Raw genomic sequence first — 15642 nt, forward strand, 5'->3', positions numbered from 1 at the left:
TCAAGAAATAACTGCCTTAATATCTTACACAAAAATAATAAAGCTTCTAGTAGTCCTATTTTCAGTTTTATTTCCTCCCTTTCTAAACAAGACTCACTAGATAATTTCCTGTTGTTGCAAGTCTACAGCACTTACTCAGAAAACCTTGGTATTTCATATGTGTCAGTGTGTGATTTCACTACAGGGGCTCACATGCCTCATGAACACAAAATCAGCCTTTTGTGAACAGCAACACCAGTCAAGATCAAACAACAGCTCAGTGGCTTTTCATGCCCTTGTACAGCAGTATGAAGAACTGGGCAGCAACAGCTCTTCCTCTTAATACCTAAGCAGTGAGATAGAACCTGGTGAGTGTCCTGCCTGTTAGTTTTTAGCTCCAGCTTAGTTTCTCAAAACTCATCAAACCTTTAAAACTCCTAGCTTACTGTTAGGCAATTGGAAGAAAAGCCATCAGCACATCTGGATTGAATAATGATGGTCTGTACCTCCCACTCTGTCAGGCTTCCTGACATGCTGTATTTGATATTTATGTGCTTCAAGCCCTTCTCATCCAATGATAGACTCTTTCCTATTTAAAAAAAAAAATGGGCACAGCAGGAACATCATCTGCTTGGAGTCCAGGGTAGCAAATAGATGTTTGGTATTCCTGTTTTTGTCTTCTAGAACAAGTAAAGCACATCATTCACAGTTTAAGCTTCCTCACCTGGAGTGATCCTGAAATTATATTTAGTTTCTCAGAGTGCAGGCACCAGACTTTTGAATGTATTCAGGTACATTCTATCAGTGTTGACTGCACTCAAATGAAGTACCAAAGTCTGGCCCTAAGTAGGGCTGCCAGAATACAGAGGCAAATATTCCATACATTGTTAATGCAAGGATAGATCATGCAAATAAAGCCTTTAGGGGTAAGTCCTACAGGTTCCACATGACACCAAAAACTACACAGGCGATGAGGGGAAGCCTGTGACAGAGAGGACCACTCCTACATCATTGCCCCCACCACTTGATGTTAGACCTTATAGCAGAAGATACAGTATAAGATGTGCTGGTCAACATTAGAACCAAGACAACTGCCAACATGATGCAGGCTATAATACTGAGAGCATGCTGCTCCTCAGCACCATGCAGAGAAGAAGCAGTTTCATCCTCTGATACCAAGACAAATGTTGTTGCTGCCCGTCCGCAAAGAACCTTCTTTTTCAGATCTGTGATCTCAGAGGTCTGCAGACCCTCGCTCAGTTACCATCCCAATAGGAATGGCATTGGTCTGGCCAATATCAACAGCCAGCACAGGCATGTGGGGATCCTGGTGTCTCACACCTTTGGAGTTGTTCTATGCACTTGAGGAAACTGATGTCTTTCATGACCAAACAATTTCTTCCAGAGGGGGCCCCCAGGGAGAACCAGGCCAGGAGGCTGAGCTACACCAGTAATCTGTTTCCTCACTTAAGGACCTTTAATGGTATCCCCTGACAAGATGCGGTGTCCTTAACACTGACACTAGCAACTAATCTCATTCCCAGGCCCCCTGATGAGAACTGTGGGGACTAGAAATGGGAACATCAGTCATATCAGGGAAATCTCATCAGTTGTTTAATATTTTGACAGCTGCCTGCCCATTCTTCTTGTATGTGAAGGACTGCTTGACCCAACTCTATCATCCTCTGCTGTGAAATGTGAAGAGAAGTGGGATTAAAACATTAAATCCAACTGTATGCTCACCCCAAACTCAAATAAGGTTATCGCTAAAGATAAGGCTCCCGAAAGGCTCAGTCTGTTAGAAGACGAGAAACTTACTCATAGGAAGCAAAAGAATGACAAATGACTGCACCTTATCAGCCAGATATTGAGCTGGAGATGTTATGCAGATTTTTTTTTTATTGACGCTCTCCCCCTACCACGTGTTGCCAGTTACACCCCTGCCCTTATGACCCATTTTTCCTTCCCTCACCACTGCTGCTTGTTGCCAGTTTGTGTTGCTACCTACTACCAATTTCCCACACTACGCTGTTTACATTCTGCATTGTTCCACGTATGGTGTTAGGCGCCTGCCCTGCAGCCTGAGTAATTGGATCAGCTGGGTAAAGCTATGTCAAGTCAAGCTCCTGCTCTGTAGCCCTTGTAACTGGATCAGCTGCACTGAACAAACTAACTACATGCAGCTAGCCCCTTCTCTCTGATTTGGTTTTGGGGCTGCTTTTAAGGAACTCCTCCAACACCTGAGCCATGCTGCACAACTTGCTGGTCTCCAGTCCTTGAGTAGCTCCTGCCTCAGTATTTCTGACTTTGTACCCAGCCCCTCAGACTTTGAAGTCTAGTTTGACCTTGGCTTGCATCTCAGACTATGGTTAATCCTCTCTCTTGGCCTGTGGGTTCAAACTCTTGGCTTTGAATCTCAACCCCAGTTGGAACTCAGGCTTGCCCAAAGTTGCTTCTAGTCCTTGGCTCACTGCTGCAACTTCTCAGATTCCCACTCTCTGCTCTACCTGTTTGGCCTGACAGCCCCTGTGGATCATAACATGGTTTTAATGGGGCATTCTGTCCTGATCAGTAGTCTCATCTGATTCATCTCAGGCCTGCCTCTGTCCCCAGGGGTTAATGCATTACTCTTATGATGTCAAATCTTTAATCTGCTGGTATTACTCCTTGGTTTATTTACACAAAACCCTGTCAAAACACAGACCATCCCTTTGTTGGTCATACAGAGCACTGTGATACTTGCTTGTTGAACCAGGTATCAGGTTTTGTTTTGGGGGATTTTTATGGTGTATAATTTCTCCTCAGGTTCAGTGCATTATTGTATTGCCTGCCACCTCCGTATGAAGTACAAAGGTGTTGTAGCATGACAGAGCCGTTTTTGTCGTCCTTTGAAAAGTGCTTCTTGATTGGTGTATTTATATCTGCCAGTGATTTTCCTGGGCAGTACCTTCTCTCTGCATTACATAGCACTGTAGTCTCAATAACATGTGCTGCAGTCATTTGGGTGCAGTCAGCCCTGGCTTCTTCCTGATGCTTTCTTCCAGAGGCTAATTAACCTGCTCATCTACTTTGTGCCCAAAGGTGAACTGAATAGAATCACTGCATTCCAGACAGTGCAGCCAGTAACTTCTCTTCCACCTGAGCATATCCTTTCCCTGTGTTTGTCAAGGCTCTGCTAGCAAATGCTACAGGGTTTAATTATTTGACCCCAGAGAACAAGAATATAGAGAGATACCAATTTTCATGCCTGAACCAAGAAACAAATGAGGGGCTAAGTGCTCAAGTTACACCGCTCAGAACTCTGGTGCCTAATTGTAAATTTGCGATAGTAAAGGTTCTTTCATTAAAAGGCAAGATTACAAACCATGAACATGTGATTCTAAGATACAAGATGTGGGCTGGCTGAGCATAGAACCTATGCAGAGCAGCCCCCTGGAAAGACTTGCTCCTAAAAATGGAAATGGTTCTACCTGGAGCCTTGCATTGCATAATTGTGAAATCCACCTTGCACCAACATCTGCTATAATCTTACATGATTTTCTTACATTTGACAAAATTTATTCCTCAAGGGCTACCTGCACTCTCTTTTTTCAGGTGTCAAGGACTTGACATCTTCCTCCCAAAACTTGTGAAACCCACATTCAAAGGGGCATCAGATGCTATCTTACCTATAAAGAGGTCTTTCTGGTGGCTGTTACCTTTGTAAAACTTTGTGGCTAGACTTCCCTTTTCTTAGGGATAGGATGAGGTCACAGCCCAACCTTTACCCTTAAGATAGGCTCACATTAACCTACAAGTCATCTTAAACTTGATGCAAGAAGAAGGTGTATTCTGTTATATATTTTAAGAGCTTTGATCCATAAAACGGATGGGATCAAATCCTTCAGACTATTCCCTTATGTGTTTGTGACTGTCTGGCTCATCAGAAGGCCAAACAATCTTGCCTCTGAGAATTTCTTAGTGGTTCACACAATGAATCACCAACTCTTTTCAATTGGTTAGTGAGCCTCTCCTTTCATGTCGGGGGGCTGTTTTAGAAATCTAAGATCTATAAAGCTGCAATTTGAAGTGATCCACTTGTCAGACATTGCATGCCTGGCATTATTAGGTCTGATGCCAAGTTCGAGGTGGCAGTACTCCAAACATCATTTAATGATGTGTCTAGCCCTTGTCATTCCCATATTGCTGAGGAGTTGTTGCTTGCCAGTGAGATCTACACTGATGAGTCTCAAAGAAGAAAAAGTAGTTACCTTACAGAAATTAGAGTTCTTTAAGGTGTTGAGTGTCTTGACAGTGTCATTCTCTGTCCCCACTTCTCAGAGTGCTCAGCTAATAGAGATTTTGGTTGTGAAGGAACTGAGGCAGGGTCATGACTCACCTTTGGCCTTGCACAGAAGCCTGATAAAACACAGGTCATCATAGATGATAGGCCATGACAGGTCTTGATAAATACTAGTTAAAAAAAAAAAAAATCCTGATCTCTCCTACATGAGGTTTGCAAACATGTATGCTGAACTCTACACTGACCAAAACATGGTTGATTACCAGAACTAACTGTTCCTTCTGTTAGAAACTGTTCAAAGTTGGTTTTTCATGGGATCAAATACTAAATACAGCTAAAGAGAATCGGGGAGGGGGGGGAGAGTCCAGGGAAGCCATAGTATAAATGTGGTCAAAAACCAGACATTGTAATTAAAATTAAATTATAACAAATATAAATCATAGCCTTTGGAGCTAGTAGGCAAAGTTTCCTTCCTCTCTCCCCGCCCCCCCCCATACTCCTCCCCCTGCAGCACAAGTTAAAAACACAACCCTGCATTAGATTTTTAATTTTTGCAATTTTCTGAGATTATTTTTCACAACTGCATTCAAATACAGACTTTGCAATGGTAAAGCTATTGAACTCTTGTTAGGAAATAAGACTGCCTAATATAAACCCCATTTTTGTTGTTCATCTGCTAATACACCACTGTAGTACTTCCTCTCCAAGGAAGGGTGTCCATGCTCAAGAAACTCAAAGGAAAACACCTAAACCTAGCCAAACAGTATCCATAACCAGAATGCTTTATTTTCTGCTTCCCAAGATCTTTGCTTAAGCAGGCAGTTCTCAGACAAATGGTCAGAGAAATAAAAAAACAAACCTTACTTATTGGAAGAAGGTTTATCAGACATTGAAAGTACATATCCTTTGCTCTTACTGTCCATAAATATTTGCAGTAAGTGCTCATGTTATCCATCTTGTGTATATATAAGAATACAAACTAGTTCAGAAATACCACATAAAATGATAAGTTGACTATAGCCACCATATTAAAATAATTGTTATATGTCATTAAAGTTGCTAGTAAAATCTTCAGATTCTTCAGATCCTGCTAAGGAAGAAACTTGCATTTTTTTATGCTCTAATAGCATTATAGCTTAAGATGGAAAAAGATTATAAAAATATTAAACCCATCTCCCTGTGTTTGAGACACCCTTCTCAGAAGTAGATGCATTGTGCATCATTCTAGGGCAGGGATCAGCCACCTTTTGTTGGCATGGGCTGCCCTTTGCAGCCCAGCCCCAGCTATGGGCTACAAGTCTCTGTCCCCTGGAAGTGGCCAACTGCCTGCACTTATCCTTACCATTGATTTCCCCAACCCTTCTGCAGCAAGTGTAAGCACAAGGCTCCACAGCAGAGGGGAGTATTACAGAGCAGTTGGGTACCCGAGCTATCAATCCCCCGTGCCAAATCAGACCTTTACAGACCAAATTGGACCTCTTTGTAGGCAAGATTTGGTCAACACACCATAGGCTGCTGACCCCTACTGTAGAGCTACACTTGCCTTGATCTAAATGCCAGCAATACATTTGTATGAGGCACTGCATATAATATATTTTGTGGGGGAAGGGTTATCCCCATGGCATGATTCTTTGTAAATGGCAACAAATTAAACAAACAAATAGGATTAATTGTGAACTAGTGAGGACACATGTGGCTGTTTTTATTGCTGGCGGTATGGTAATACTGATTAAAAAAACATCTAAGTTACTGCCTATCTGTACAAATTATGAGCTGGCAACATTTTAAAAGAGCTAGGTGTCAGCAAGAGATGAATTTATTTTTGAAACTTGTGAAGTTGATCTCAGTTCTTAATAATTCTTTTGTCAGATCTCTTACATGAATAAAGCAGTATTATAACTAATTCATCACATATATAAGCAATGATGTAACTAATATAATATATTATATAATAATATAATCTTAGTGATTTCAGAACAGAGTGGTAGTCTTTAGCAATGTGGCAGTACTGGCAATGAGGGACTTTGTATGAACCAAGATTTATTTTCAGCACTTGTCAGATTATAAATGCAAGGAAGCATTGGGTTTATTCGCTTGTTTTGGGTTTTTTAGTATGATAAAAACGCTCTCTAAAAATACAGGTCTTGTTTTGTTCCGTCTGAAATCTATGTTGCCTCTGGATTTTGTTTGGCTTCCAGTTCTGGATCCTGCAGGATGGTCTCTTAAGAAAGAAATGTACTCCTACTTGAGAAATCAGCACGGTGGCAGGTGTTCAGGGGAATGGCTTGCCCATGCCAAAATAATGCATTCATGTAAATTAAATTCAATTTAAAAAAAAATATTTGGTGAATATATTTATAAAACAAGATATTCTTTTCCATAGTGTGAAGCAAAGTTAAACAAGTGCTGTCAACAGGAGTGCAATAACAGGTTCTCCAACTTCAAACCTGGTGGTGGCAGACAAGCAAACGCTGGTGGCAGCTGCTACTCGCATCACCTGCCCCATGCTTATTAGGGCTCTCTAGTGGGAAATTTGGTGGGCAGCCCTGCTCCTGAACTCCTTGCCAAATAAAATAGTTCTGTTGGCTGGATCTGGTCCATGGGCCATATGATTCTTGCCCCTGAATTAAACCTTCTGGAAACTGGAGTCATAATAGCTGCCTCTTTTAGATAATTGTAAGAAATTAATATACTCCTTGTATGGACCAGAGAGCTGAAATGCTAGGAAGCCCGATCTGAAACTCATGCAAAAATGTGGGTGGAGGGGGATTACCCAAATCTGAATCTACCTTGGGAGTGTGTTTCTAATAAAAAAGAGTGAGATTTTTGGGCAGAGTGCTGACTAAAACAGGCTTGGAGTTATTAATAAAGACATTTTTGTTGTTTGATACAATCCTTTTTATTTACAAAGCATGTATAACTCCTGTTCCCTGAACAAAGCAGGAATCAGAGAGATGACTGAGTCATCAATTGCTTCTCCTAACAAGGGCAATCCATAATTTGATTAACCACTCAGCTCAAAAGGGGAAAGGAGGATACTCTGCATACTTCAGGAAAAGCAGTGCTAATGCTTTGAGATATAGCATGTGTTCCTGGTTTGTAGTGTAGGAGGTTTTTTTGTTTTGTTTTTATCTCTAAGGAAAATTTTTCTTTGTGTTGGATGATTTGCTATTTGTTTGTTTTTCTGATGACAGCCGAACACAGAACCTGCAGGCTTACTCCCATATTAGGTCCATTAATGCAACTGCTATCCAGAGGCCATTTACACTAACTGAATAGCATAAGATTGTTTAAATACATTTTACCACTTTCTTTTTGCTTTAGTGGAAGAAATGATTGTACTGGATGTTTTGAAATGTTGATTTTTTAATGTTTTCTGCAGTAAGAGGAAAATAAGCTTAATCCTGCACAGAACAGATTATTTAAAATGGAAAACATATTTATTAAAATTTTCTTTTGGTATTTCAGGTGCATCCTTTACTTCCAGGATCAGTAACTGTAATGATTCATGACTTATGTCTAACTTTTCCTGCCCCAGCCAAAGCTGAAATGTATGTATCTGATATACTAGAGCTGTACGTCCGAGTTGTTGACAAGGTTAGTCTGTTCTGAACAATTAGTATTGCTAATACTAATACACAAAATCAGCTGTGCTGGCAGTAAACAGAAAGCTGACATATGTATGAGGCAACATGGTGGGATGTCACAATAGTGGCACATGAGCTTTCCCACTGAACTGCTGTTTGTCTTTGAGAAGTCACTTCAAGTCTTGGTGCCTCATTGTTTCTCTCCAACATTGTCAGGGCAGAGGCTGCTTCTTGCTACCAGTCTGCATAGTACCCAACTCAGTTGAATCATGATTTCAGTTGGGGCTGCTAGGCATTTGCCTTTACGCGAATAGTTGCTAATTATTATTAATAATACAGGCTACCCCCGCTTAGCGTTCTTAATTGATTCCTGAAAAACCGAGCATTAAGTGAAACAAGAATTAAGCGAAATCAAAAGTATTTGGCAACCCAAGATGGTGACCGCAATTGTTTTTAATGACCCAAGATGGCGACTGCAAGTGTTGTAATGAAACTTGCTGAGCGTTAAGTGAAATCAGGTATCAATTTCAAATGAGCGTTATAGCGAAATAGCGCTAAGTGAAAAAGCATTAAGCGGAGGTTACCTGGAATAATAATATCAAGAGCAGCAATGATGATGATAATTCATAGTTCTGAAATAATATTGGTTCGCATTTTTGTTTTAAAAATTTGTGAGAGTGATTGATTCTTCATGGCCCTTTTGGGAGAATTTTTCATGGTCATTTTTTCTCTTCTCTCTTTTCTTTCTCTCTCTCCTTTTTTTTATATATTTTTATATTACATGCAAGCAAAATTAAGTTTAGATTTCTCATGTTTGCTTGAATGATGTCCATGCCAGTTGAAATACCTGAATTGATTAATTTCACTTGACACTAATGATACCTGTCAGGGATTGCTGTTGTAAAACTAGCACCAATTTAACTTCAGAGTCCATTATCTTAATATCTGTTTCGAAATTGAATGTAAATGAAACTAACATTTATGTTGAAATACAAGAATAACTTTAAAATCCTGTTTCAATGAATAATAAAAGTGACTATTGCAGGTGGAGATTGGAAAAACAGTTAAAGCTTCTGTCAGAGTATTGGATGACTCCAAGAAACCTTTTTTGGCTAAATATCTCGCATTCATGGATTTAAAACTAAGGGCAGCATCTCAAATTGTTTCACTGGTGTAAGTTTATTCATGGTCTCTCTTTCCCTTTTAATTTCTAAACAAATTGCTTCTCGGTAGGGAAAGTAAAAATATAATGTAGCAAAGACATTCTTGGAGAAGCAAGTAGCATACATTCACTGATAAACTCCCTGATACGTAATGAATTCTAAGACTCAGATTTGTCTTAAAGCATTATCTGTACAACCTCAAAATTTTTATTTTGATTTAGTAGTAATTTTTAAAAGTTAAATGTTTGTATTAAAGTTTCTCTTTTGGGCGGGGGGCATGGAGACAGGCTCATACTGAGCAAAGAATTTAAGCATGGGCATATGTCCCTTTCATAGATTCATAGATGTTAGGGTCGGAAGGGACCTCAGTAGATCATCGTGTCTGACCCCCTGCATAAGCAGGAAAGAGTGCTGGGTCTAGATGACCCCAGCTCGATGCTCATCTAACCTCCTCTTGAAGACCCCCAGGGTAGGGGAGAGCACCACCTCCCTTGGGAGCCCGTTCCAGACCCTGGCCACTCTAACTGTGAAGAAGTTCTTCCTAATGTCCAATCTAAATCTGCTGTCTGCTAGCCTGTGGCCATTGTTTCTTGTAACCCCCGGGGGCGCCTTGGTGAATAAATACTCACCAATTCCCTTCTGTGCCCCCGTGATGAACTTAAAGGCAGCCACAAGGTCGCCTCTCAACCTTCTCTTGCGGAGGTTTGCGGTCTCTTCTCTTTGACCTTCCTGAATTGGAGCCTTTGTCATGAAATTGTAGTGCACCATTCAGTGCTGAGCATCTTGTAAGCAAAGCCTGTATAAATAATATGATATGAATACATGGCTGCCTGAAAATCATTCTGACATTATCAAACTCACTTAACTTGTTACTGACCCTCTAAAACTAACAAAGCTAGATCACCATTTCAGTTAGAAGTTCTGTTTTCTAGGCCTGTGCAAATAGGGAAGTATTCGATTCAGATTTGGCCGATTTGTAGGACAGTGATTCAATTCAGATCACTGTCCTGAGTCAATTCGGCCGAATCAGCTTCAGAAGATTCAGCGCTGATTCGGAGAGATTCAGTGATTTCAGATTGGCCGGAGACAGGCAGGCACCGCCAGGCGGCTGCAGGTTCTCCTGCAGCTCCTCTAGCTGTGCCTGCCTCTCTCCAGGCAGGGGGAGCCACAGGAGAAGCCCCCATGGCTGCCCAGCCTGGCCCTATTCCCTGCCCGGCCCCAGTCTCCTAGCACTTAAAAGCCCTGCACAGGCTGTAGCCTCACAGGCTGTAGCAGGGGCTCTGGGGCCTCCTGGCAGAGCTGCCCCCATGCACCCACCACACCCCAATTGCCCCCCCCACCTGACCTCCCCACACACCCCCATTGCCCCCACCCAGCCCCAGCAGTGCAGGAATAAAAAAAACAAACAAACCCAAAAATGCACTCATCAGCAGTAGCAGTGGCTGTGGGGGCTCTGGGGCCACGTGGCAAAGACCTCATGCACAGCCCCCACTCCCCAATCTGCTCCCCCCAACCCAGTGCCACCCCCAGTGGCTGCCCCACCCAGCCCCAGCATTCCTGCACTTTAAAAGAAGGAGGGGGAAAAAAAGCCCCGCACTCATCAGCTCTGGAAGCAGCTATTGGGGCCTCTGGGGGCTTGTGGCAGAGTCCCTTGTGCAGCGCTGGGCAGTGGGGGGCAGCAGGGATCTCCCGCTCTGCCTGGCACCCACGCAGCAGCTGCCCCATGGTGTGAGGGTAGCATAGCTCGGCAGGGCACCACGTGCTGTCTGGGAGCGCTGCTGGACTCCAGCTGGCAGGTGGAGCTGCCCCAGCTCCCAGACAGCACACAGCACCCTACTGAGCCACGTTGCACCTGCGCCACAGGGCAGGTGCTGTGTGGGTGCCAGGCGGGAGGGTGATCCCCATTGCCCCCCACTGCCCCACGCTGTGTGGGTGGGCTCTGCCATAAGCCCCCAATCGCCACCACCAGATCCAGTGAGTGCGGGGCTTTTTTTTTCTTTTCTTTTTTTAAGGCTGGGCTGGGCAAGGAATGGGGCTGAGCAGGGCAGCCATGGGGGCCTCTCCCATGGCTTCTCCAACTGTGCCTGCCTCTAGCCCAGCGGGGGCAGCTGTGGGGCCTCTGCCCTGCTGCCACTTGCCCAGCCAGTGTGGTGGGGGGCACACACATGATGCAGGCGCGGCTCGCTCCAGACGGCAGCAGAGCATATCCCCCGCTCCCAGCACTACCACGTCCACATCAGTGCTGGGAGTGGGGGCTCTGCCCTGCTGCCGCTTGCCAGCTGATGTGGGGAACTTGGGATGTGGGTGTGGCAGCGCTGGGAGCAGAGGCTATGCCCTGTTCCCACTTGCCCCTTTCCGCGTGGAGCGAGCTGTGCCTGCGTCCTGCCCCCCCCCCCCCCCCCCCCCCCCCCGGCTGGGCAAGTGGCATCAGGACAGAGCTCCCACTTCCAGTACTGCCATACCTGCATCCCCACCTCCTTTGTCCCCCTTCCCAAGTAACGCACCCCCCACCCTGGCTGGGCAGCTTGTCCCAGCCACAGCCCCAATCTCTTCCTCCCCAACACCCCTTCCTTCCCCCTAATCCCAGCAGATTTACCAGCTGGAGGCAGCTATGAGCTGCCTGTTTAGTCTATGGCCAAATCTCTGAATCATCCAAAGCTTTTCAGAAGCTTTTTCCGCATCGATTTGGAGTTTTACTTGGTCTCCCAATTTGATTCAGATTCAGAGATTGAGTGCCTGAATTGGGCCGTATCTCCTCTAAATCAAATCAGCTACCAAAGCTTTGCACAGCCCTACTGTTTTCCAGCCTGAAAATGCAGAAAGGTTAAAATGGAAACAAAAATTTTCTGTGCTATGGGTTATTAGTGTTGAGGCTTCAGTGGTGATTATAATACATATTCAGTGATACTGTGTTTCATCTTTAATATTCTGCTTCAGGCTGTGAGAATTCAGTATTCATGTTGCTCAGTACTGAACAGAGAGATCACTACATAATATTTTGCTTAGAAAGTTATCGCTTAAAACTCCTTGAGGTGAAAGTTTTAAGCAAAATATTATGTAGTGATCTCAGAGCCCTTGAGCACTAATTCACTCACTGGCCTCCTTATTAATGTAATTCACCTGATGACCTCTTTCTAATACAATGTATTTTCTTTGCTCTAGCCCAATCAATGAAGCTCTTGATGACTACACTGCTGCTTTCCTAGTTCATGGTGTAGCCATTGGTCAAACCAGTCTTATGGCGACAGTCACTGATAAAAATGGACAAAGAATCAACTCTGCTCTGCAACAGATTGAAGTAAATAATTTCATTTATAATTGAACTTTATCAAAAATGCTTACGACAGTGGTACTGATGTATGAATACGTTGATTTGCTGAGATGATCTATATTTTTCTCCTGTGAAATCTCTGTATACAGCTTTTTAATATTCAAAAGTTGTCCAAATGTTGGTCTACTGCAACAGAATGTTAGTTTAGCATTTCTTTGCAAAGTTAGCTGGAGGCTTGGTATTTTCTGGAGACATAATTGATGTGAATCAAATAGTGAAAACAAAAATATTTATATTCCTATTTCTCTAGGTCTTTCCTCCATTTAGATTACTACCAAGAAAAATTACCCTGATCATAGGAGCAATGATTCAGGTGAGGTATTTATATTTATTTCCATTAATAGGGTTTTTTTTGCCAAATCACTAAAGTAGATTATTGGAAAAGTGCTTACTATCTTGAGTTTTTTGGTATTGCATTATTTTTTTCAGGGATTGGTATTCAGCTTGGTATCTGTAGCAAGTTATTGTCCCTGAAATGGTTGTGATACCCCACGATGGCCACTCAGCCCTTGCTATTTTTTGACAGTTCTTGAACACTCCCCTTCTCCTTCCCACCATGTCTTGATGTTATTGACTTCTAAGGAAAGGGAGGCTGTCCTAGTCTTCCCAAGCCTGGTCTCACTCTTATTACCAGAGGTGTCCATGGTCATTGCCTTAAGGGCCAATTACATAGGCTCCATCCTCCCCAATACCTACTCCCATGCCTCGCAGGTGACGTGTTGACACATGCCTTTCCTGGGCTACAGGCTCAGCCCCAATACTTGCTTCTCCCAGGTTATGGGCTCCTTGGCCCCCTCAGTCTCTGGCTGTTACCCCCAGTCTTTGGCCCCTCTCTATGGGCCCTGGCCCTGTTTTATAAGCCAGGTGAGACTTCTGGACTCCTCTGACCCTGCCAGTCTCTGGCTGTGGCCCTACATGGCCTTCAGCCCCTCTCTAGGCCCTGGCCCTGCTCTGGGTCAGAGAGACCTTTGGGCTCCCAGGCCCTGCTGACAACCGTTCTTCCTGAGGCTATGGACCTCTAGGCACTCTGGCCTTGCTGACACTCTGCCCTCTCTTTGAGCTCTGGCCCCTGCACTCTGCCCTCCTCTGGGCTAAAGGCTCACCTGCTCCTGTTCCCAGGTATCTCTCTTCCAAGGCCTGCCTGTCCAGGATATAGGTTCACCCACCCCTGTTCTCAGGTCTTGCCTGTCCCCAGGCTGTCCCACGGGCTCACCTGCTCCTGTTCCCAGGGGCTTGGCTGGCCAGCAGGCCCTGAGGTTTGCTCCCTGTTCTCAGTAGTGGGGGCCCCATTACAGTATCATAGTGTCATCACACCAAAACACTTTTGGCATACAGAACAGTTACGGTATGAGCACACAAGTCAATGTGAGGCAAGCAAAGGTGGAATGTCTTCTGCTCTGTAGTAAGTGCCCTTGTGCATGCTTCAACTCTACGGCAAGTGAAGGCTAACCTCTGTTGGCATACCTGTCCCTGAAAAGTGTTGGCTTTTGTCACACAGTAAGAATATGCATATGACCACTTACCATGCAATTCATATCTTTGTTAACCTCTGTGATTCATTTTTGTGTCCAAGCCCTAAGACAGTGGTCTCCAATCTTTTTATGGTGTAGATCACATTTTGGAAGTAAAGGGCACCCCAGGATCTACCATGCCCCCACCCCCTGCCCCACCCCCAGCCCAGCAGTGGCAGAGAGCGGGTCAGGCCCCAGCCTGGTCTGGGACACTCCACCACCCAGGGGCATGTGGGGGGCGTTCTGCCACTGCGCACAGCCCAACAGAGGCCTCAGGCCCATGCCCCCACCTGTGCTCTGGAGGCCCATGCCCTGCCCCCCTGTACTGCATGCCCCAGCCCCATTGGGTGATAGGAGGATTGGAACCCCAGGGGGACTCCTTCAGGGGCACAGGGGACTCCCTCCCCAACTCTGCGGGGGCAGAGGTGGCAGAGGCGACTGCTGCTGCACCTTGAGCCCGGCTGTAGCTGGCCATGTGCGGCTCAGCTCAGCAAGGGGGACTCATGTGGCATTGATCCCCAGCCTGGTTGGGTCTGGAACTCTCTGCCGCCCGGGGCCCTGAGGGCCCCCCCTGCCCCCCCATGCTCTGGGATGAAGTGGCTGCTGCTGCTGCTGTGGGTTAGCTGCTATGCCAAGAGCATAGAAGGGGAGGCATGGGGCCCCCAGGCCTACTCTGGGCTGTGCCCAGCAGCAGGACACCCCACCCCCCCCAACTTGCCCCTGGGTGGCAGAGAGTCCCAGACCAGGCCTGGGCCCTACCCCAATTTTCTGCTGTCGCTGGGCTGAGTCATGCCCACCCAGCAGCCAAAGGAACGTGGCATCGGGCCCCAGCCCAGCCAGGTCTGAGACTTTGCCACCCAGGGGCACATGGGAGGACCTCCCCCAGTAGAGCCCCAGGGTCTGTGGCCCCCCCACACCTGTGCTCAAGAGGCCCATGTCCCCTCCCCACCGTGCTCCGGTCACAGCAGGCAGCCTGCACCAGTAACCACTTCATCCCAGAGCACGGTGGGGGGGAGGGGCAACAGAGAGTCCCCAGACCCAACCAGGCCAGGGATCAATGCCACATGAGTCCCCTTTGCTGAGCTGAGCCACACATGGCCAGCTACAGCTGGGCTCAAGGTGCAGCAGCAGTCGCCTGTGCTGCCTCCACCCCTGCAGAAATGGGGAGGGAGTCCCCTGTGCCCCTGAAGGAGCCCCCCTGGGGTTCCAATCCTCCTACCACCCAATGGGGCTGGGGCCCTACTTGCCTTCCCCTACTCCTGGCTGAGCCGCAGGTCAGTCCCTCATTGCAGGAGCCTCAATCTGGCCCCCACCCCTTCCCTCCCCCACAGATTGACCTGCTGGGGCTGGGGGCAGCAGGTATGTGCTTGTGCACACTCCCAGCTGTCCCCCCTGCCCAGGATCGACCTAAAGAGGCTCTGGGATCGAGTGGTCGATCGCAAACCCCAGGTTGGTGACCACTGCCCCAGGACGTCTTCACACTTGACTGTCACCTTGTTTTCAGTCTATCATAGCAAGGATTCCATGTTTATTTTGGTCAAATGAATGCTATATCTCCAGGATGATTTAATAGTGTCCCATAAATCTATCACTTATATAAAATAAAGATTTGTGGGAAAGGCGTATCAAAAAGGTACAGACAGAGCCACACTGGCTAGGGGAAATAGAGAGGGACATTCCCTGGGATGGGGTAAGCCGGATTGTATGTCACGTGTGTGTATGGTCTGCTTTCCTCTCTCTAGCTCCCTGTATACCAGTCCTGATCCACATGCAAATATGCATGGAAAAT

At 45.6% G+C, this 15642-nt stretch overlaps 1 protein-coding gene across 2 annotated transcripts in view; it reads left to right on the plus strand.

The window, feature by feature from the left end:
- The window catches only part of NUP210 (nucleoporin 210), a 126745-nt gene that overhangs the window by 74589 nt on the left and 36514 nt on the right, over positions 1–15642 (plus strand). For both annotated transcript variants that reach the window (XM_019495401.2, XM_059715830.1), the window contains 4 exons: positions 7730–7858; positions 8894–9021; positions 12174–12309; positions 12593–12655. In XM_019495401.2, the coding sequence (XP_019350946.2) occupies positions 7730–7858; positions 8894–9021; positions 12174–12309; positions 12593–12655 (456 nt within the window). The remainder of the gene's footprint in view (positions 1–7729; positions 7859–8893; positions 9022–12173; positions 12310–12592; positions 12656–15642) is intronic.

Source organism: Alligator mississippiensis, chromosome 12 (genome assembly GCF_030867095.1).
Source record: "Alligator mississippiensis isolate rAllMis1 chromosome 12, rAllMis1, whole genome shotgun sequence".
Lineage (NCBI taxonomy): Eukaryota > Metazoa > Chordata > Crocodylia > Alligatoridae > Alligator > Alligator mississippiensis.